Below are 23,522 nucleotides of genomic sequence, written 5' to 3'. Positions count from 1 at the left end.
TGATTGTTTTAAACTCTGTTCTTCCAAGTCTTCTGTAAATATGCACACATCACAGTAGATTATTCTTAATCCAATCTCTTATATAACCACTATCATTTTGGACTTTTCTTAGTTCTTGGTGCCTGTGGAATTAGTATTTCTTAGAACTGTTTGTTTTTTGCCAGTTTGGAGACTTATTTGGTGATATCACATGAGTATTTGGAGCCTGCACCTTATAAGAGTCAGGATACCTGTTGTTTTGGTTTTTAGAAGGTCATGCACATTAAACTCACTTAACTTTTTATAAATGCTTTCTTGAGAGACTGTCCGGATTTTCTGTAGTCTGCTTTTCTTTCTGATCTGCATAATTAGGAATAAGTTTTAATCAACTGTACTGATATTGGAAGTCTCTGGCCTAAACCTGGTACAGTGAATGTCATACTTTGTTTTTTTTTTAAGGAGACTATATTCCTAATTTAGCTTGATAGCTGAGGAAATGAAGAGCTGCTACGACACTAAAAACCTGATGATCTTTAAGTCCTGAGGTGATGTGGTTTTGGATTGTATCCCTAAGTTCTGAAGAATAGGAAAAGTGCTACATATCTATTTGCATGTTTGCTCTTGTTATTGGCTGTCAGAGAAACAGCAATTGGCTGCAGTATTTACTGTGGTCAGAGCTACTGAGGTTGGCTCATTAACTCTTTTCCCTTGTTTCCTTAACTTATGTTTGTTTTTCTTAAGGCCATAAATCAGAGGGACAAGGAATCTAAAATAGAGGTGATTTATGTAAATGAAGAATTGCAGCAGCTGGAGGAGTGACAGGGATTTTTCTACAACAGGTTCTTTGGGGTAGGATGTGGGACCTAATTTATAACCACGTGGTTCTTGGAGATAAGGAGGATATTTGTCATCAGGGATAGGATGCATTAAATTTATTGTTGGTAATTTGTAATCATCTAAGATAAAGGTTTTTGCAGTCTGACAGTTAGGTAGGTTTTGAGACAGCATGCTGCTACTTCCAGAGAGATGGAATGGTTGTGCCTTCTGCCAGACACTGTTCCTGTGTCTTCCTCCAGATGAGACAAAGTGCAGCCAGGTTGGGGAGATCTCCTGTCCTCCACTCTCTCCTGGCCTGGCTTTGTGATGTTACTTGCTATGAGGGGGATCCCTTCTCAGATTTCCGAAGCTTACTATCTTACTGCTGTGCACATCACAAGAACTGGGAATGAGTCTGGTCTTGGTGCACTATCATGGAGCAGTGGTCAGTGACTTATGTGCATCAATTGCAGTTTTCTTAACACTGCTAACACAGGAAGTCTTTCTTGTTTGCTGTTTGGTATTACCCTTCAATGTACAAATCAATGTCCTGGAGCCTGTAGCTGTGACAGTCTCTGTTTCTGCAGCATGTTGGAAGGTTGCAACTGATACTTTGAATCAAGTTTCCTATTTACAAAGTACAACTCAAAACACTGAAAGAGAAATTAAACTTCCTCCTGATTATCTTTCCCCTCAAATTCCTCACAGCTTCAGTAGCTGTGAACATGACATCATTCCTCAGCATGTGCTCATTGACATCTGGTGTGGGTTTTTGAAGGTCCCAGGTTCTACCTGCACTTTCCAGTTTTTATCCCAGCCTTAACTACCTGGAGGCTCTTTAAAAACTGTTGGTAACAATCTAAGAAAATACTGCAAGGTGGAGCTGATCTACCAACTCTGCTGAAAAAGGCAGTTTCCTTACTTTCTCACTATTTTTATTTCTTTCTCATTGTTGGTTTATTTTTGTTTTCTGTGTTCTGTCATATCAGGCAATATCTGCTTCATGAAAGTAGGTCTGTGTTGCTTATGAGTTTTTTAGGTTTCCAGTATGCTATTGATTCATCTATCTTCAGCTGTGTCACCTCCTGGGGTTGAAGCATTTCTTTGTTTTTAGCTTTGTCTAAATTGTTTTGAAACAGAGAGCGGTGCCAAAACACATACTTTTAATTGAGCAGCTTTGGAAGTGTGAAAATGAAGACTTGGCATGATCTAATTAGTGCTTGTGTATTTTGGTCGCAAGAAGTGACTGGCGAAGAATTCCCCAGACACGTTCTCTGTTCTGTCTGAAAAAAAATCCTGCATAAAGTTGTATATCCTGCTTAGTTCTTGTTGGTGCTTGGAAGTCCTGACTGTAATGCTGTCACTAATTAGCTGCCAGGACGTCTTTTCTTCTCAGTCTCTTTGCTTTTGGCTTGTTTGTTGGAATGAGCATTGGCTACTTTTGCTGGCAAGCTCTATAGAAACTGGCATCTCTCTTCCTATGATCTCTTCAAATCCCTCATGGTGTAATGTTTGCCAGGTTGGTGCTGTCAGGGGAAAGTCCAAAGGACTTGTGTGAAGTGGAAGGAATATTTCAGCAGCTTCTCTTTCTTCCTGACCTAATGACTGTTCAGGGCGTGGGGAGTTCTGGTAAAAGTCTCAAGGACAGTAGCTAGGTAACTCACCTCGGTGCCCTCCTTGAATTTTTTTTGCACTAAAGTGAATTTCCTCCAGGTTTTATCATCCCTTTTGATGTCACATTGCCTAGGTTGTTTTTTTCTTCTGTGAAGATCAGGTTTGCAGCTGTAGCCTCTTGCAGTAACTACAGCTGCTGTGGTGGTCTGGCTTAGGTTTGGATTTGTAGCTCTTCTCCCTTTGGTGTGAGCCTGGGAATTTATCCCTTGACAAGCATCCTCTCTACAGGGTCTGTGAACAACAGATCTGGGCATAGCCCAGCTGTGTCTGGCAATACAGTGGGACCAGTGTCCTGCACAGCCCCACTGCCTTGGGAGCAGCTCACTGCCCATTTGAACAGTCTCTTCCTTACCTTGACCTTTAGGCTTGTGCTTTAGGCAGAGCAGTCTGGCAACTGCAAAGCTTTGCAATGCCTTTCCCTTCAGCCTCTGTCTTGCAGCTGTCCCTTAAATGTACAACTGGCTTGCTGGTGTTAGAGAGGCAGCTTCCTTGCAGTATTTCCATATTAGAGCAGCATCCAGAGGGAATGTCCCAGCGCTCCTTTCTGGTGACTGTGTCACCTGGCTGGGAGCAAAGTTGCTGCCTCTCAGACTGTAGAGCTGTGCAGCATCACCACTGGAGGAGAATAAATGGCTTTAGTTTATTTATCCAGCTGAGCAGGGAGCTGGTGCCATGAGTGAGTGCTGTGTTGGCAAGACATCTGGTGCCTGAGCTCCTCTTCAGGTCTGTGTTGTACCATATAGACATACCTAAGGTTAATGGGTGGCCATTAATTTAATCTGGTTTAATTTCATAGCTGTGCTTCATGCATAGTCTGAGCAGTATTTTGACAGGATGGCATTACTTTACTCTTCCTGGTTCCCCCCCCCAAAAAAAAAATAAATTCCTGAAGCTTTATCTAAAATGCTTTATTCCTTTTCTTCTCTACACACTTGTTGAGCTGTGGATGTAATATGTTTATCAGCTGAGATTTGTGTCTTGGAAACTTAATTTACCTTTTTATCTAATGCTTTATCACTAATGCATGGTAACGTTTCCTGGCAGGATATGCATTGTTAAAATCCATTTGTAGGAACTCAAACAAAAGCATAGAAGCGGATGGCTCCCCTTCTGTAAGGTTCAAAAGTTTTGAAGCAGAAAAGGAAAATGCTCTTCATGGTACCTGACATCAGCCCTACTATCCTACTTTCCCATGGGGTAAGTCCTATCAGTGCTGATATAACGGAGCCCAAAGACTAGGTGTGGTGGCAGCTGTGGCTGTCAAGTAAAGGAAAAGCTGGGAGGGGAAGGCTGGCCTTGTCAGGGCAGTGTCTCCAGCTACACAGGAATTTCCTATGAGCTGATTGAGACCTTGGGCAGACTTTTTGCTAACAAAACCACTACCACATGTCAGAATTGATTTTTTTATTTTTCCCGCCATTGTCTTTTTTGCCACTGAAGGAGTCAGCATTATCCAGTGGTCAGTTATCCAGCTGTCTGGCCTGTGTACCAGCAAAGCCACTCAAGCAGGTTAACAACACTGTTTTTTTGGGGATGATGAGTGGCACATCATTGCAGCAGCCAGCTTCAGTGACATGGGAATGGTCCTGAGGCTTGTCTTTGAGCAATTAGTTGCTATGATCACAAATAAACGGATAGACTGTGCTTCAGAGCTCCAGTTCCCAAGCACCGATTTCTGTTAAGTGCTTTGTGCAAGAAAGGAAAAAATAATCAAAAAATAATCTGCAGTTAAATTAATCTCCTCTAACAATGTCTAATGCATTCTGAGGACTGGTGCTTGAGGGAAGGGCGTTGTACAAAATGACAGACAGCAAAATATACCTAACTCTTTGTGGAGGGTTTTGAGGTATTAGGAAATAGAGCTCCCAACACTGGCACATCACCCTCTGATTAAACACTGTGGTTTCACCAGCTTAGGATTGATTACTTTAGAAAGCACTAAATATTTGTCAAATACTCTTCCTTCAGATACTTGACATCCGGATCCTTTTGTCCTCATGACTTGCCTCAACACCTCTGCTTCTCAGCACGCTGGGTGTGCTCCCTCCTACCCCTCTTCCTGGCCCCAGTGCCATGCCCTGCACTGTGCCTCATTCTTAAATTCTTGCATAAAAGTAGCTGGTTGCACAGGTTGATCCATGTTGCTTGGGTGACGTGAAGGACCAGGATGAGAGAAAATACCTGCCTGTAATAAGCAGCTCTGTGTCCTTGAGTCTGTAAAAGAAAGAACCTCCTCCCCTTTGCAGGTGTGAGGAGGGTGTTGTATGGTTCATATGTCCTGCCTAGCAAGATGCCCCAGGAAGTGCTCTTTGTTTAAACTCTGTTGACCATTTCTCGTGTAAAATGTTTTTCCAGCTGAATCTATAGCTGAATATACTGTACATTATAGGGTTATGTTACTAAAAAAAAAAATCATGAAAAACATCAACATTATATTTAAAATTTGCCACAGGTGTCTCTTTATTAGTTGCTGCTACCTCTTAAAATTTTTCAGGTCTGCTTTTCAGGGTTAGTCAGAACAGCATTGAAATGAATATCTTCCTGCCTTTGTTGCATCCCCTCAGCTTTGAAATGAAGAGTAATGTGGTCTTAGTAAAATTGCTGTTCTTCCCCAAGATCTGCCAGGGGAAATTGCTTTATTTCTTCACTGGGAATACATAACCTTTTCTTCACAATAAAAAATATGCCCTCCCAAGCATTAATTGTTTTTGATTCATGATTGTGAAAAAAATCCTACCCCAAAATTGTCAGGTTTTTTCCAACAGTTTCTCTGATATTCTCACTGTGCAGAAACAAATACAAAATAAATGAGTGAGCTGTTTGTGTATCATTGATAATTAAAAATGAATGTAGACAGAGATTACTTTTAAAAATTTTTGCTGAAGAATGTTTAAATCACACCTTAATGCCTTATACATTACAAGATATTTATAGTTGTGTTAACACTATTGTTAAAGCTGAGGTTAGTCAACCTTTCTGTGTTATGGGACTATAGGAGTAAGTGCAGGTCTATAGTAAAGCTTGTTTGGGGCAGAAAACTGAGCTAAGAGGTTTGTTTTGAAGTCAGTGTTTTATGGACAAAGTTCAGTGAGTCTACTCTGTGATTTTTCTCAAATTAAAGTAAAATGCTATGTGTTGAAATGGTTTCATTTCATCATGTTGTACTTATGGAAGGACTTACCTGAAGAATTTTCTCTCACTATGAGACTGCAGCTGGTGACTGCAGGGTGGAATCTTGACACGTGTACTTCCACTTGGCTATCAGGGGAGGAAAAGAAAAGGAAATACTCGTTGTCTTTAGGATGTGTTTAAACTTTCAGAGCTTGCTTCAGTAAAAGTTAATGTTCATTAGAGGTGGATGCCTTTAGGACCTGCTAAATCATACAAATGCACGTGACAGTGTTGATATGATAGATGAACGTGTGAGGCCAGGGATGGGGGAACTTCATCCTGAGCAGTTTGTTGGCATATTAGATGGGAATCAGCCACTCCCTGTGGAGGTCAAGAGTACACTGGTGTTTGTGTGGCAATTTTTGACTGCTCCAAGAAAACAATAGTGGTTTAAATTCCTAAACAATGCATAATTACATTAACTGTACATAAGTTAGTACATAAGCTGTACTAACTTACACTACTAAAACTTCAGTGTTTTACCATTAAACAAAGACAGACTGCTTTTGGTATTGGGAGCACCGTAGCATGCTTGTTTCACAGTACCTCAGTTGCAATATCAATATGTTTTACATGTCTTGTTGCATATATACAGGTGAGAAAGTTTCTATAGTGAAACTGTTTTACATATTAATTTACCTTAACCCCTAAATTCAAAGCACCATATCAGCTTTCTATTTTTCTTTTAGGTCAGGTCTCAGTGCTTCTAGGGCTCATGGATCCTGGCTCATTGTTGAATACTCTTGGTAGTTTTGGAGCAGTTAAATGTCTGAGGTGCATCTTCCAATTACAAATTCATAGCTTTCTTCAGTGTCATTTGCAGTGTAATTTGGTGGGAGCAGCTCATAAAGTCATGATGAGAGAATAAAATAAGAGGCACACAGTTGAATGGTGTGAGAAGTGAAACTGGTTTTCATTCAGTTTTTGAAGTATTAGCTTTATTTTTAACAAGCCTGGACTAAAGGTTTGATAAATTGGGGGTGTATGGATTGTGTTAGGCAAATAAAGTAATATTCTGTTAAGAAATTATGAAAGGCATTCAAACCCAGAGCTTGGGTAGAAGAGTTTAATTGTACTCCAAGGACTCTGCAAGGTGCAGTGAAATAACTTGTGGGAGGTTTTAAGACAACTTTACAGTGTGGTCAAATTAGAAGGAAAATTATTAGTTAAGAACTGAGAACTCGCTTAGTTTTATTTTGGTGGAGTGCAGTTAATATTTTACAAGGAAGCAGGTTTGATCATGCAGTTGGTGTGAAGTTTGTGCTGCCAGTTGCCTTTGTTCTGCAGAAGCCTCTGTGGGAGGGTTTGAATGTTTGAATCTTTAGGGGAAGGATGCCTTTGGTGGAGGTGCCTGGCCGTGTCTGCTCATGACTGGCAGCACAGGTGATTGTTGTGGGGTGGGATCCTGTCCCTCCCTGGAGCGGGAAGAGTTGGTGTGAACTGGGGGGTTATTGATAACCTTTTGTATGTTTAACGAGACAAATCCTTCCGTTCAATTGTCTTGCCGTGAACAAACGCTTATCACCGGATGATTTTGTGTACCTTGTGCCCCTTTTAATTTGTTTTGGATCAGGGACTGTAAAAACTAGTGTCTGAAAGGGGGTGTTGCAGGGATGGAGCAAGTATTCCCCAGCTTTTGAAAGTTGCTTGAGCACAAGAAATGCAATTGCTCCCGATGCCTTTCATGCAACTTCCTCATGTCATTTGAGTGACACAAGTGCTGTGTAATTGCAGTAGGGGTTATAAAGTACTTTATTCCACAGTCTGTGGGCAAGGATGGGTAGACTGAGGTGGCAGTGCATGTTTCGACCTTCACATTGCTGATCTCCACCCCTCTGTGACTTCCTTCACTTACTTTGTCTCTGCACATCCTCCATCCCTCAGTGCCAGGGCCCTGTGTGGCCAGACTGTGGAGGTGGAAGTGGTGACTTGGGTCCCAAATGGAGCAGCAGGATTTCAGTTTGGATCCTCGGCAGCCTGAGGACAAACCTGCTGCATGTTTTCTTTTCCTGATAATGGTGTTATGGCACAGCTGTAGCTGGGTATATGGTAAACTGGCAAATTAGCTTCAAGGGTCAACAGGTATTTCAAAACAAGGCAGGGACTTTAAGGAGGTTTTAAGCAACAAGGAAGTGGAGGACGTAATGTTTTACTTAAGAGGGCATTAACTTGCTTTTCATGTGTCCTTAGTTCTTAAGACAATGTAGGTGCTTTGGGTACTGATAGTCTTAGACATGGTACCTGTCGTCAATGGATAGAATGGGAGCAGGCAAGTTTGTCATGTTTAAAGCCAACAAATATTTTGTTTCTCACTTTTACTGATGAAAAGGCAAATGAAAGGGGTTTCCTAAAGCTGTGAACTGCCTGGGTAGGCTCTGAGATTTTGCCCATCTTCCTTTTCTGTTTTATCAGCTAAGGTGAATGGTGAGTCAGTGTAAGCTGTATGGTGTGTTTCATTATTGGAGACCTGGCAGAAGAGATGGTTAATAATCCACAGCATTTGGATTCAGTGTGATAAAACTAATCATAACAAAGTACTTCAGTGCTTAACTTGAAGCTGTGAAGAAAATCCTGTTATGTTAAAAGTATGTGTATATGAAAGGGCTAATTTTTTCTTTCTTAACAAGATAAATATAAACTCATTGGTGAGTTGTAGAGCAGCAGTACTGTTTCCAGAGGCTGCTTTCCAAGCTTCCCTGAGATGAAGTGAAACTGAGATTTAGTGCTGTCACTTGTGCAGTTTCAAGAATATACTTCTGAAGACCTTTTAAGTTGTGTCGGGGAAATCTTATGGAATCAGCTTATTTAATTTATATCTAAATATTTGTAATGATCATAAATTGACTTTCTTCATTTTTTGGAGCAGCCTGCTTTTTTTGCTGGATGCTTTTTTCCTTTCGTCAAGTTGCTTAAACAATTTATCATTAGCACATTTACTGTATTACAGTTTAACTTCTTAAATATTATTCAAATAACTACTTCTAGGTAACGAAAATGATTAAATGTCATCCTATACTTACTTTTACCCAGAGGGAAAGACTGAACAACTGAGGATTACTTTGAGTTCATTTGATCTGTATGAAGCAGCTTTAAATTTCCTGGGCTTGTTTAATGAACATACTGAAAGCCTAGTGTAGCTGCCTGTCTCAGATCCAGTAATTGTACACAATGTGCTGCAGGGGAGATAGTCTTTTCCTTTCTGGTTAAAAGGACTAGCAATCTGTTGTTGGTTTGGTGATGAATGTTTGCAGGTAGCACAGTCCAGATTTAGCATTTGAGCTGGCTTCCTTGTAAAGATTTGGTTTGATTTCCTTGTTCTGTAATTTCCAGTGCTAAAGTGAGAGTTCTTCTTGGATGACTAACACCTTTCAGTGCTGGTTAAAGCACTTTTGAAAACTCAGTGTTTTTCATATGTTAAATATTTTATTAATGACATAAGCAGGTGTCAAGGCTAGTTCACAGTCACATGTTTTTGAGCTGTGCTTGAATTTTGCGATGCTCAGATTTATTTTGTAAGAGTGTTGAATGGGCTTAATACTTGATGCTGTTCTGCTTCCCCACATGGCCCATTAGCACCTTGGCTCTGTACCTTTTTAGTGTAACAAAGTGCATAATTTTTCTTGCATTTCTGCATTTTCTGTTTCAGTCTTTTTTGCATGTTTAAGAGAATTGGAAGTGTGTTCAGAATACTGAGAGGAACGTATTTCTAAAGGTGAATCCTGATGTTTTCTGTTTGAGGTACAGCTAACTCCTCTGGGCAGTGATGTAGGAAGCTCATCACTGCTTTTGCATAGCCTGTGTGATGCAGTTTGCTGCAGTGTGCAGCCATCCATTTCCTGCTGGCACACAGAAGGTATCCTGAGGCAGAGGGGAGAACTCAGGATCCCAAATTGTAAGGTAGGGTCTGTCAGTGGGAATATCTGGCTGTCGTGTGACTGAGCTGCACGGGTGTAGTGGTGGGCTTCATCAGGCTAAACCAAGAGACACAATGGACAAAACTGAATATAAATCCTGTATTACTAATATCTGGGAATGGCCGAGCTGTTAGGACTTGGAAGCATGATTCAAAGATTTGCCAAGTCAGCCTGTGATGGTCACTAGGAGAAGAGTTTGCCCAGGAGAAGTGAGTTACAAAGTAATTCAAGACTTTCTAAAAAAAACCTCCTCTTGTGCAATCAGAGTTTAAAGACCAAGATGATGGCTTTATGCTGCCATCATCAGTGTTTAAATCCCGAGTATTTTTTATTTGCACCTGTTTTTACTGATCTCATAATTGGCCATTGTTGCAGAACGCATGTGGAATTTGGTTGAGAGACCAACTTTTCTTTTTGGATGGAATGCAAACTACCTATTGCAATAAAGTTTCTGTACTTGTGATTATGGGCACTGTCAGTGTTTCCATTATAAATTTCTGGATTTTTTTTTAAAGGAGCTTAAAACTAAGTTGTAAAAATTTGTTCTTGGCAGAGAACTTGTGTACAACATCTCAGCTCAAGTAAGACTTTTTAATGAATTTTGAAAGAGAGAAGGAAAACCTGACCTGCTTTGTAAGTTGAGGTTACACAGGTGAAATATACACTGAAATCTCTTGTTAACAAAATTCAGCTTTTAAGGAAGTGGCACAACAGAACCCCCAGTGTTAGTCCCATGTCCTGCATTACATTTTAAATTGAGTTATAACAATTGAATGTAACTTCTGATTCAAGGTGGAAAAGCTTTTGACAGAATAGCATTCATTGCTGGGCAGGAAAAACAGACCAGAAGGTACCTGGCTGGCATCAAGAAGCAGGGAAGTCTGTAGTGGCCAGCCCTTCCCATCACTGGGAAAGGCTTTTTTAAGGCGATGGTAAATCCATTTCTGAAGGAAAACAGTAAAAATATACCATTCTGATTTACTCCATTTTTCAGTGCTGGAGGAAATGCTCTGAGACCATGTACAATCAATGTATATTTTCGCTGGATTAAATAAACCTGAATATTGACGTCATGAAAATAAGCTGAGGAGCCTGGTGGTGGATGCTGATGCGTTTTACTCTTCTAATAAACACTGCTTCAAAATTTAATGAAGCGTGCCATGTTGCTAAAGGTAAATGCAAACAAACTGAGCTATAGACTCTTTGCTTGAGGTGCTGCTGTTAAATGAGATTCATCACCGAGTAATGTGAGCAGATCCTGGTGACGCAAATGCCAGCAGTCATTCCCTGCCCCATTTCACGAGGAAACCTGGTGATACTGATTGTTTTCACTGGAAGAAGAAAAAACACTGTAGCAATATGAGTCCTCAGCAAAATGTTGAGCATCACTCATCTTTACTATGCCTTAAGATCCTATTTTGCTTTAACTTCCATTAAGATAGGCTCCCTTCGAATGCAATCTTTGTGTCACCTTGTGCTCTGTTCCCCTTTGTTAATGTGCTTTGTCTTTAACAGAAGCTTCCTAAAGTTCTGTTGAGCATCTACAGTGTTGTGTTTGGTTTGGTGCAGCACTCAGCATTGTGTGCCTCGTTCTGACTGGGGCAGATGAGCACAACTGAAAAACAAATAACCCTGGGAAAGGGTGCATTTTATCAGAGATAGGATAGGGATGTGTGGAGCCTGTGCCTTTGGTAGGTGTTTTTGTGCCTTACAGCAGGAATAGGCAGACACACTAATTTCCCTGGAGACAGACCAGTGATGATGCTCTTGTGCCTTTCCTTCTAGAATGTCTTCTGTTGTTGCAGATTTTGTGCTCACTTTAAAAAAGAGATCAGTTTTTTGGTACCGTTGCTATTGTGTGTTAATTGATGAAGATCCATAATAAGAAAAAAAATCACACAGGTTCTGGAGAACACCTTGGGGAACAGTTTTGCTGCTAGAGGCAAGTTCAGTGAATAATTTTTTATGAAAACTGCAAGGATTTTTTTTTTTATATAATAGACAATTATAGAAACATTTTGTAATCAGATAATTTGGTTCTAAACTAGTTAAAATTTTGGTTTTAAATGTTTTGTCCAAGGTATAAATTAATTTTGGAAAGGCATAGATAACCAAATAGTCAAAAATTCTTACTAGTAACTGCCTGAAAATTATGAAGAGATTGCTATGCTATGGTTATGACTGTGGAGTCATTCATGATTTTGCTTCTGTTTTGCTGTTCTAATGATATTTCCAGGTGTGATACAACTGAATGATGTCTCAGGTCATCTTTAAATAGGAATTCAATAATTGCTCTGTTTAGTGATGAGCCTGTTAGCTTTCTGTGTGGAAATAACAGTAATTTTTTTATCCCAGCAACATAAAAAATAATTAGTGTTTTGTTTTTAGAGCTGTGTGACATTTGTTTCTATTCTGTCTTGGTTTCAAGCAGCAGCTGTAAATAAACTAATACTGGTCTTTAATTAGGTGAATTCTTGCTGTGAAATCTGGGGTTCTGAAATCCTGAACATGGTTTGTGGTTAAGCCTTGGTTCCCTGGCTGGGAAGAAGAGAGAAAGTCTCCTTCTGTTCGTAGAAATGTAACTGATTTGTTAATGTTTCTGATAAGACCTCAAGAGTGAAGTAATGGTTTGAGGTATTTGAAAACATTAATCTTCACATGTGCATGTAAACCAAATATCATCCCCATTTTCTGAGTGGGGAAATATGCCGTCACTCTTTCCTGGGATACCTACCTCCCCAACTGCTTAATGTGTGTGGGTTTTTTTGGAATGCTCTTCTTTAATAGCTATAGAGCAGTGAGTGACCTAAAATACTTAATAAATACTTAATATGTGAAAATTGTTCAGATGTTGGTGTTTGTTGCCTTACCACCTGAGCATGCTTTGCTATTTTCAGCCTTCTCTTCACACTTGGACTTTGCTTGCCAGCTGTGTGAAATTCAGGTGTAACATCTTCAGGGCAGAATGTGTAGGTCTGCCCAGCACAGTGTCAAGTGCTGTAAACTGGGCAACTTGGCTTGAGTGAGTTTCCAAAAGTCATGGGCAACTGAGAGCAGGATTATTTTCCTTGAGCAGGATTATTTTCCTTAGGTACTTTGTAAGGAACTTGTTGAAAGTCTAAGATCAATATGGAAGCCTAGGATTTCCTGCCAGTAAGTGATTTAATATGAAATCAGTCTCACCTGCACTTTCTAACTAGGCATTGAAGGACTCCTTGCCCAAATAAATGGACCTGTAGCAGTTTTAGCTCACAGATGAGCCTTCCCAGTTTGAAAACCCAGCCTCTGTATTTGCAGGAATCTGAACAAAATTGTGCTGTTGTCATCTCCTTCTCTTCCCCAGTCTCTTGGTGCTCTCTGTTGCAGTGAAATTCTGTCCAGGGTCAGAATTTGCTGATAGCAAGTCAAGTGAAGGAGTACATTTGCCTCACAGCTTGTCTTCTCTTCAGAAACAGCTTTAAAGGGACACAGATACTGTTGAGGGTCTCAGCAGTGTAGGAAGGTGTTCACTTTTAATCCCCAGTGAATCATCTGTTTTTCTTTTCCTCTATTTACCATGCTTGCAGGGATTATCTCCTCCAGTTCCTTTTGTCTGCGGGTGGTCCTCTTCAGCCTGGCTGCCCCTGTTCTGCCACAGCTTCCCCTGAGCACAAATCTTTTCCAGTTCATCCTGGGGTGATGGGGAAGGTTCTGGAATCATAATGGTCTTGGCATGCATGACTGGAAGTGACAGCAGTACAGCATGGCAAAACACAGGTATAGTTGTGGCTCAGTCCATTTCCTAGTGGATAGAGCTGCTCATAGTTAGAACCACTTTGCGAGATGTACCTGCTGGCTCCTGTATGGAAAATATAGTGTTAAAGTGGATTTCCAGTCTTCTGTTGCTAAAAGTTTCCTGGAATGTGTCTCCATCAGCTGTTACCGGATCTCCTTACCTTCACACCAAACCATGACTATTTGCAAAGGAAGCACTGGGTGGTTTTGTGCGGGCAACTTTAACAGTGCTGGCATTGGGGGAGGCTGTTGTTCTTGGCTGGAGCCATATTTTAATGCAATTGAAATCTGATTTAGAAATTAATGTAGATGCCAGTTTCCCTGGTGTGACAAGGTAGAGACCATAGGATTAGGAACTAATTTTGGCAAGCTCTTTTGATGGGGTTGAGACAGACATAGTGGGATGCACTCGGCACAGAGCAGCTGCATTTTGCCTTCCATATCCTCAGAGGAGCAGTGGAACACAAAACAAGTGCCAGAATGTTCCTGCAGAATATGTAAAGAAATAAAGACAAGACAGTCCAGCAGCCATGCAGATTGAATGCAGCCATAAAGATGGATGACTGGACAGGCTAAGAAATGAAGAACTATTTGAAGCACTTCTGGAGTGGGAGTCTCAATGACGTTTCAGCGATGACTTGTTTAGGTTCCTGATGCTCTTATCCCACTGTGTGAATAAATAAGCAGACCTGGGCTGATGGAACACAGCAGTCAAAGGAAGTTCCCACTGGGGCATACATAGTCCGAAAACTTCCATAAATTGTTCTGTAATATGACAGTTTCCAATTATGGGTTTTCATAATAAGAGGCTTACTGGCAACCAGTAATGCAAGTTAACTGTGGAAATTTCTATTGCTTTTCTTGGCCCCTGTGCACTTCCTGAACAATATGTGTTTTGTCCCAGGTGTCCCATTCTGGGCTTTGAAAGTGTGTCACAACATGTGCGGGGCTGAGACCCCTGGGAGCTGGCACTTAGAGCCTGATCTAAAGGAACAAAAACTGCAAGTGGGGGGTTTAAGGTATCAGCCCCAACATGTAGAAGCTTGGTTGATTTATTTGTTTCCTGCCTTGATGAGATAAAGTGTTGATCAGTAAGAGATTTTCTTACACATATGGGAAATAATTTTTACAGTTCTGAAGAAAACTTCAAACCCTTGGGAAGTATAGGTATGCAAATATCTTGGATAGCCCTTCCAGTACTTTTTGATTAGTTTGCATTGTCAGCCCACTTTGTTCTTACGGGCACGTGCGGGTACAGGCTTGTTTGGTTTGTGAAATGTTGAATAAATCTTCAAAGAGTATCATTGTTTCCAGGAAATATGTTTTTCATACATGCTTGTATTGTTTAAAAAAAAAGGCAGTAATGGATAATACTTGGGTTTGTTCAAGCCAACGGTGTGGATTTGCTTGGCATTGCAGCTTTCAAATTATACACACTCAGCACAAGTAGATTCTTTTCTGATTACATGCAAGCTCTTTGTAATTATTGCATCTTTTAAAATATGTATTGATTCATGGTATTGTCTTGAAGTTGCTAATGATCCAGAAGCCTGTCTGCTTCTTTACATCAGCTGCAAACTGGGTATCGTTTTGCAGTAATTTGCTGAAAATGCAGGGATTTCACAGAATCATACCTTTGAAGAAGTAACCTTATGTTGCTTTCTTCTAATCTACCCCTCTTGAGTGATTTATTCTAGGGACTGTGCATCATAGGTTTTGTGCTGGCACCCATTCTTGTAGTGTTGCAGTGCCTGTGCACATTACCAGAAAAAAGATGGCTGGGAGACAGTTTTTGAAAAAAGAAAAAAAAAATGTTAAAAAAGAAAAGAACACACACACAAGAAAAGAAAACCAGTTCCAGTTAGTAGAGAGGGTTTTGCTGCCGGTGTGGATGGGGCATAATTTGATTTAAATGACTTTTGAAAAACAGTTCTCAAAACTGTTCCATGCATTTTCTTCCTGGCTACTGTTGAAAATATGGAGCCGAATATTTTCTGTGATGTTTCAAACCAATATGTTCTGGCAGCCTCAGAGCTGGGCCCTGTGCGTTGCACTCTTGTTTCCAGTTCGCTGTGGCCTGGAGTGCAACACACAGCTCATGAGATGCACCAAAGTGGGAGGTCTTGTGAGGAGCAGGCAATACAAAGACCCAAGGTACAAGGAACATTTCGCTGGGGTCCAGCAGGGAAGCTGCCAGTTTTAAGGGCCTCTTTTGTGAAAAGAATTTGCTGGTAGGAGATGAAGAAGCTGTTTGTGCTTCTTTGAATTTAGTGAGTGTGCAGGGGGAGGTTGATTCCTGGGTGTTGTTAAAGGCTGGATGCTGAAGTGAATCTTTTGTGCTTCTCTGGGGTCAAACTTTTCTCACTTGAGAGATGGGCTATGGCTGAGGATTTGTCAATGCTCTAAGTGTGACATTTTGCTGTATAGAATAGCGTGTGAGCTGGGAAGCTGGGAGATGAGGTATTTGCTATATCACTTCTGCTCCAGGGACTTTTGTGCCTTGGGAAATATGTGTGGGAAGGTCAGTGCAATATAAGGAAGTATTCTGAAAATAGAGGCCATTTTTTTAGCACCAAATCAAATCCTGGGGGTGGCAGCAGGAGTGGAAAGTGTGGAACAAGTTTGTTGATCTGGCTATAGCAATACACAGCTCTTTGGTAGTGACTCCCAACAGGGTTGGCTTGCCTATGAAGGAGATGGCAGAGTGTTCCCTGCAAGGAAATCGAGGACACTGTCCTTCCCCATATCTCTGACTCTGTTACCCTCAGCAGTGGTTGATCCATGACATGTGGGGTACCTGTGCTGAGCAGGAACAGCTCCTTCTGACTGCTTTTTCCTGCTTCTCAGCAGTTGTTAAGAGAGTACAAAAGGCAGGATTGTACAGATGGAGCTGTTTATCCTGTTAGGAGAACCAGATGAAATGGACCTGAGGAAACAAGGTCCTGATCCCAGGACTGTGTATCCTACAGGCAGTGGTGCAAGAGCCAGACTTGGGAGAGGTGGATCCAGGGAGAACACAGAGAAATGGCAGGAAGGGGCTGAAGGCACGAGTAGACTTGAGGAGAGACAGGGGCAGAGGCAACTGTCTCTTGGTCAGTGATAATGAGGTGTAGATAAACATGTTTGGAAGCAGACTGTAGGTGTGGGATGAGGGCCAGGGAACAGGAATGGGGAGCTTTCAGAGGCAAATGACAGGTCAGAGACCAGATAGGGAGTGGAAATACATGGTGACGAGACAGTTCTTGTTTTGGCTTTAGGATTCAGAAAGGTCATTCTCGAGAATTTTCCTTGTTGATGCTTTTCTACTTGTTTTTCTGGTTATTTGTGCAAGATGGTAGGAGCAGGACTTCAGATGGACTTGGAGGGAACATGCTGTAAACTGGATTGCTTTGGTACAGCCTGAAGCACAGAGAGATGTGTGAACAGCTCAGGAATGAGGTTTATTGGTAGAAGCAGAAAGAAGTTGAGTTGAGGTGGCTGTTTGGAGATATGGGCATTTTTTTTCTACAGTTAATTCTGTTTCTTGTGCAGCTGCCTGACAAGCCTGGATGTAGGGCTCTCTGCTCAGGTTGGACTAAACATGGATGTTCAGTCTGATTATTTGAATTAACTCTGCAGTAAAAACTCACTTTGCGGGTTAGCCTCAACAGAGGAGTGGCAGGATTCTGGGAAGGGCAGGCAAGATCTCTTTGGGGTCTAGACAGGTTTGATGCCCATACTAAAGATCTGTCTTGATATTTTGTTTTCAAAACACAAGCCTTAGATTTCATTTGTTTCTTTCCCACTTCTCACCTGCTGCAGTGGGTGCAAGTCAGAGCAGATTCTGAAAAGTCACTATTTTCAAGAAGCCTTTGTGTACTCAGATCATTTACCCTTTGAATCCACAAGCAGGATGGTATTGTAGTGACTGCTGTGACAAAACTGTGTGTGACATCTGGGAACAACAGAATCCATTGGGGAGGAACAAGTAGTCTTTTCCTAATCAAGAGGGAGAGATTTTAATATGGATGTTTGTATGATTATTGCATCCAATGTGATGTCTGAAATGTAAACTATAATGTGCTGTTAATATAAAATAGCTATCCTGGGGGCTGTTAGCAAGTGTTTCCAGTGATTTAGAATTAAAAGATTGTAATGAAAAAATTCAGTCCCAAACCACAACAAATCTCCTCAATATAACATTATTGTTATTTTAAAAGTAATGCCATAACTGCTCCTACTGAGACTAGTCACTTTTACTGAGTTGTTGTCTTCCCAGTACTGTTTGGTGTATGTGGGATTATGAGACTAAGGATGCTTGGCACAGGTGTTTCTTTTCTTGTAAGTGCCATCCTTTCTTTATCCAAGAAGGAGCTAGAATGAGCCAGCCTTTGTTTGGTTACTCCTTTCAGAAAAGTAAAGCTCTTCCTCACAATATTTATGGTAGCTTGGCTCTAGTATGTCTGTATGAGCTGTGACAGCATCCTCATGTTAGCCAGGCTCCATTCCTACTCCCTCATGAGGGAGCTTGAGGGAACCAGCTTTTAAGTGGAGCCTGTTTAATGTGGCAAAAGCTGGGAGACGAATAGATGCAGGTGTTCACAGCATTGGTATGAAATGTGGTGTTTGTATTAGTGTTGTGGTAGCAACGGTGCTTTTAACGAGGGGATGGTAATTTGGTCCAAAGCCCCTGTTTTCAGCTGTCCTTCTTTTGAAATAACTGCTTTTAACCTGTTTCTGAGACTTGTTGCTTAACCAAGGCTCAACTGCAGAGAGGACCAGCAGCTCTGACCTAAACTTTGTCTCCCTACCCAGTATTGAGCAGAATGACTTTGTTTGCCTAAAGCAGAACTTGGGTTTGATCAATGTATTTTTCAGAAGAAAGGCATTTTACCTTAGTTCGCAAACCTCAGAAGGTAAGCTTGGGCTGACACTTTATTTCCCTTTTAGCTGTTCCCCTATTCAGTCCCCTCTGTTTAATATGAGTTCTTGGTGTGCTATGAACATTTTTCGGCTCCCACTTGCTGGTGAATTGACTGCACCTTTCTGTACAGGCATGAAGAGTCTGTTTGTGCATAATTTGTCTGTCCCAGTGAAGAGAGTTTTACCATTAATGACTTGTCACTTCTAAAATGTGTTGGGCAAGTTACACAAAATTCTAGGGTTGAGTACTCATTAGAGGACACTTTACAGGGTTTTGACTGACTTATGTAGAAATATAATCTCCATTCTGCCTCAGCATCCTTCTGGAAATACTCCTTTTAATACCAGCGTTTTGAGTGAGACGAAGAATTTAACTTTTATTGAATCTGTGTCCAAACCAAGTGTAGTGAAGATAATTCTGCTTCCTTACCTGCCAGATGCTTTCAGCAAAGGAGGTCTCTTTGTACAAGGTTCCATTGAAAGTAGTGACCCCCATGGAAAGTTTTTAGCAGTTTTTAGCCATGCAAGGTGCATTCTTCCAGCTGGGTCTAGTCCATCAGTCATCCAGCAGTCATGTCACTTCACAGATCTATGAGGATTCATGGACTGTTTGTAAGGATCAGAGATGAATAAGAAAGAAAAGCAAACCTATTAGTGCTGGGCTTTAACACTTTAGGGGCTTGGTATGTTTATTTGAAAGAGCCTGGGGTTAATAGCTCAAAGATTATTGAAAATCACTGGTCATGTTCAGCTGTTTCAGTTTATAGTTTACTGAAGAGGCAGCAGCAAAACCTCTATACCTGATCTGAGACTGGGCTTTGTCTTTGTGTGGAGGTTTAAGTAGAAAGTCTGTGAAAAGCTGGGATCTAACAGGACAGATATGAGATTTGTCCAGGCCATTTCTTCTATAGCACAAGAGGTAACCCCTATGCTTTTAGATATATAGATTCCCAGTTCAGTTTTCTGTTGGAACAAATTCCTCCTGAGTAATGAAAATTGGTCATTCAATTGCTACTTCAAGACTGGGCTGGATGCTCTGCTGTCCAGATTGTACAGGTCCATGCCAGGATGGTTTTGCCCACTAGCTGGTTTTTATGGTTGAAATGGGATTTTCATTCAAATATCTTGTGCTCTGTCAGCTATAACTTTACAAAGCAGGGCAGAAGCTTAATTCTTATTCACTGATAAGATGTCTGTTTTAAGCTGGAAGAAAACTTATTTGGACACTGTCTTCAGGATCAGGCATTCAGACATACAATTGACTTTCATCAAAATGTTTATTAAAACTTGTTTTAAATTATCATTAAAGAGCATATAAAAATAACAGCCATAAGGTTGACATTTTACTTCCTAGATCAGGAAATTAAGGTCCTTTAAGGGCCTTCAATGATGTTTGTGTGTCAGTGGGGTCATGCATTTCATGCATATGTGACAAGGGGGAATCCTGTTTTTCTAGGTCTGTGCAGGGTCAGCTGCATTGCCAAGGAATGGAACTCTGTACTGCACATATGACTACATGGTGGACTGAGCCAATTATGTATTTGCTTTACCCTGTGTCTGTGATCAGAACTGACCTGTTCTAGCTGTGTGCATTAGGCCATGGATAAGCTGCAATAATGTTAGAAGAAACAGGAGAGTGCAATGTCATTAGATTCTTGAGTCTGAGATACCACTTGTAAGAAATGCTTAATATGTCATGGTTGGATTTTCTGCTGCTCATAGACAGAAGGATCCTGCTCTTTGGAATCTGTGTGATGAGCTCATGTTGGCCAGCACCTCTGATTGTCTTAAATGGAGTAATTGTATCCACTGAGCTCCTGATTTTGTGAAGTCTTAAGCGGCTTTTCAGTCTTGTGATGTACAGCTTCTCTAAATTTTTGGTGTGATATGAGAAATTTTGGGTGAAATTCCCTGCTGTGTTATGTATGAGGTCAGCCTAAATGATCTATCTTGGCCATAAAAAGAAAACAAATCCTGTTGCCCAGGCTTGCCAGCATCTGGACATTTTGCTGATCTATTCTATGTGGAAGTCATGATTTTGTGGAGTCTGGAAAACTTTACTGAAAAATCCTTTTGCAAACCCATAAGGAAATGTGTGACTGGGGATTTAGGTAGTCACAGCTGGAGTGTTGTGCTGCTGGTGGCAGCAGTGTGTGTCCTCTAGCTTGGGGGATGCACAGCATTTTTAGCATTTAAAATGAAATCTGTATCTGCTGCCTTCTTTAATAATCACATAAACTCTTCAAGCATAACCCTTCCAGTGCCACATCTTTAGAGAAGTGTTTATATTTGATATTGTTTGCTGCTTTTCATATAGAAAACATACTAATTTAGGACCCAAACCACATCTCACACTCTCCAGAGAAAGACTAGGGGAGAAAAAAATGCAGGCAAAACTTGAAGGGGTTGAAGGAAATGAACTCCTGCTGCAGTTGCACACTTGCACACATCTGGTGCAATTGAAATTTAAGAGCTGAATACATCCACATCTGACCCATGGTAGGGTCCAAACATTATTGTTGACACTGGTTTTCTTTTTGGATAGGTACACTGGCAGAGTCACTAGCGTGTGGAGCCTTGTCAGCTCTCTAATCTAATAGACTGTTCTTGCCCAGACCATTGTGTGTCAGTGTTTTATGTACCAAATGTAGCCAGGTTTAATAATCAGCCATTTTCCCACCTTCTGCCAAACTTTTTCCCTTTTTTGTTGCAATTTAATGTTTGAGTCAAAATCTGCTATGGTAACAAATTATATACATGTTAAAAAATGAAAATAAAGATGGGAAGAAGAGTCACAGACGGTAACAAGAGTTCAAAGCAATGACATTTGAGTTTTTTATTTTTAAAGACTTGAATTCAGCCCCATTTTAAAACTGATTTTATTTCTGTTATGTATTGTGAAAAGCTTACAAAGAAATGGATACTGCTTGAAAGCATAACTGTAGCTCTTTGTATGTAAAGCTGTGAAAGTATTCCCTGTACAGGTCTGATTTTGATTTATTTGCTTTTTAGTTACTAAAGAATAATTTGTGGAGCTTTTTTGACTTGTATATTCTTACTTGGAACAGTTGCCTTCAGGTAGCACCTGTTGAGGTTATTTATGTTTATTTCTAGCAACTATATAGATCATATAAAGTATGTTACCAAAAAGTTGTTTCTCTTGTTTTATTGCATTCTTTAAAGAGCCTTTCACATGCATTGCTGGTGGCATGAGTTGCTGCTGTCATGTACTGGGATATGATGCTGAGGACTGGGGGCCTTGAAGGAGCATCTCTGGGGAATTACCAGCCTGGCAAACACCAGCATCAGCTGGAGGGGAGCTCAGTCACCAGGAGGGCACTGGAATGGAGTTACCCAGTATCTTTGTGACTGTAATGTTTAGTTGGTTATTTCTTACTCTGTACTGATTTTCATCTCACTCTGAACCTCCATAGCTTGAGTAAAACATTAACATTTTGGAAGCTGAAACCTGGATCTAGGTTCTCTAGCTGTGTGGGTGTTTGCAGCTCGCTGTTGGTTGCATGAAGGATGCTGGTAAAGGCTTGTGTGTCTGAGGTATCAACCACTTTGTTGATTATGTCCTGAGCTGGAGGAGTTTCTGTCACATGCAGTGAGGGATGCTGTCCAGGCCTGGTGTCTGCTTCACTGGGAGTTGGGCTCTTCTTCAGTAATTTGATTTGGAGATTTGTATAAGTAATGGCAATAACTGAGTGCTCTTAACAATAAAAACACAGCCTAAAATAAATGTAAAGCTTGGTGCCTTAGCAAGCTGCCACAATCCAGTTCTTCCACAGGTCACAGGGCGCCACGTTCTCTAATCTCTGCTTTTTCAGTCTGTTCCTAATTGTGTGGAGGAGCTTTGACATGATCCCAGCATTCACTGGAACTGCTTAAGTTTTGGTACGTCCTGGGATGATTAGTGTATCTTGGTGAACAATGGTCTAAGCAACCTATTAAATTGTAGTGTATCCTCCTCCCTGCCTGTGTTTACTCCTAACTTCTGCAGAGCTGATTAGAGGCTTGGCAGGAACTCTATGGTTATGCTCTAGATACACTTTGGATACATTATTGTCACAGTTGAGGTATTGCAAGAGCTATGCCGTTCCAGTCTTTATCCTACTGAGGTACCTCTTTTGATTGTGCAATATCTGTGGCTAATTACACGGCAATTGCAGTGTGCCACCAGCCACCCACAATTCATTGTCAGCTCCTTGGGGATGCAAATGAAAAAGGAAAGATAATGTTTTCTTTCTTCAGTCCAGTGATTTAGCTTGCCTCTGTTTTTTTAATCCCCTGCTCCTTCAGGTAATAAAGCCAGATGGTAGTGACAAAGAAACAGAAGTCACACATGAATCAGATGTCCCTGAGGATATGTTGGGGACTTGCATTCCACAAGAGACAGCGAAAGGCGATGCTCAAAGTCCGGATGTCATTATAGAAGCTCAATTTGATGATAATGATGCAGAGCATGGACAAGACCACTTGCAGGATATGTTGACTGATGACATTAAGAAACTTTCCCTGGATACTGGTGGAAAGGGTGAGTAGATCAGATTGCTGATTTTAGGCCTTTATTTGAGCAAACCATTGAAGTGTTACTTGGTTGCCTCGCTTTGCTGCGAGATATAAAGTACAGGCATAAAAGCTTAATGCTTATCACTTCTATCCCTTTCTGCTAAACTGTCTTCATGGTTTTGAAAGGACATTAATGGCTGGGGTTTATGTGGTTTTGATTGGCGCAAAGTAAATCTGCGAAACAGAAGTCGCACCTTTAGATTTGCAATTCTCGGGGCTGTCTGGGGACTGCTGGTTGCTGTTTAATTCGAGATGCTGCCGTAGCGGTTTCCTTTCCTTTCAGCTCGGCTGGGCAATCTATGTGTCTCAGTTTGGGGATAAGAATATATTTCCTTGGGGGCAGTTAAGTTTGTTGCTGTTTTCAAACAGTTGAGTTATGAGCAGCTTAAAGATGTGGTCTGTTTAAAAAGAAAATTGCGCTAAAACCTAAAGCCAATTATGCGATCTGTTTTGAAGGCAGACCTATTTTATTCTGAATCTGAATTCCATCCAAGCCATCAAGTGTTGCTTAGGGCAAAATAAAATAGGCTCTCCTGTCCCAAAACTAACGCTTATGCAGCTCTTTACATGTCCTTTCTAGCATTAAATCCCTTCCTGAAGAGCTGTGTGTTGAAAGGATTCTGAGAATTGGCACATTTAACGTGTGCCTTCAGTTGCTCATGAAAGGTTTGCCGGGACAGATACTCTGGTGTGATCCTGTTGCTTGCCCCAGTTGCC

The 23,522-nt window shown here is 41.0% G+C and overlaps 1 protein-coding gene across 3 annotated transcripts in view; it reads left to right on the top strand.

The window, feature by feature from the left end:
• The window catches only part of DIS3L2 (DIS3 like 3'-5' exoribonuclease 2), a 181,322-nt gene that overhangs the window by 34,674 nt on the left and 123,126 nt on the right, over positions 1-23,522 (top strand). For all 3 annotated transcript variants that reach the window (XM_083868743.1, XM_083868744.1, XM_083868742.1), the window contains one exon: positions 22,536-22,770. In XM_083868743.1, coding sequence (XP_083724869.1) covers positions 22,536-22,770 — 235 coding nt within the window. The remainder of the gene's footprint in view (positions 1-22,535; positions 22,771-23,522) is intronic.

The sequence above is a fragment of the Zosterops lateralis genome (genome assembly GCF_965231275.1).
Source record: "Zosterops lateralis genome assembly, chromosome: 10".
In the NCBI taxonomy this organism is placed as follows: Eukaryota; Metazoa; Chordata; class Aves; order Passeriformes; family Zosteropidae; genus Zosterops; species Zosterops lateralis.
This window is presented reverse-complemented; position numbering and strand designations above follow the sequence as displayed.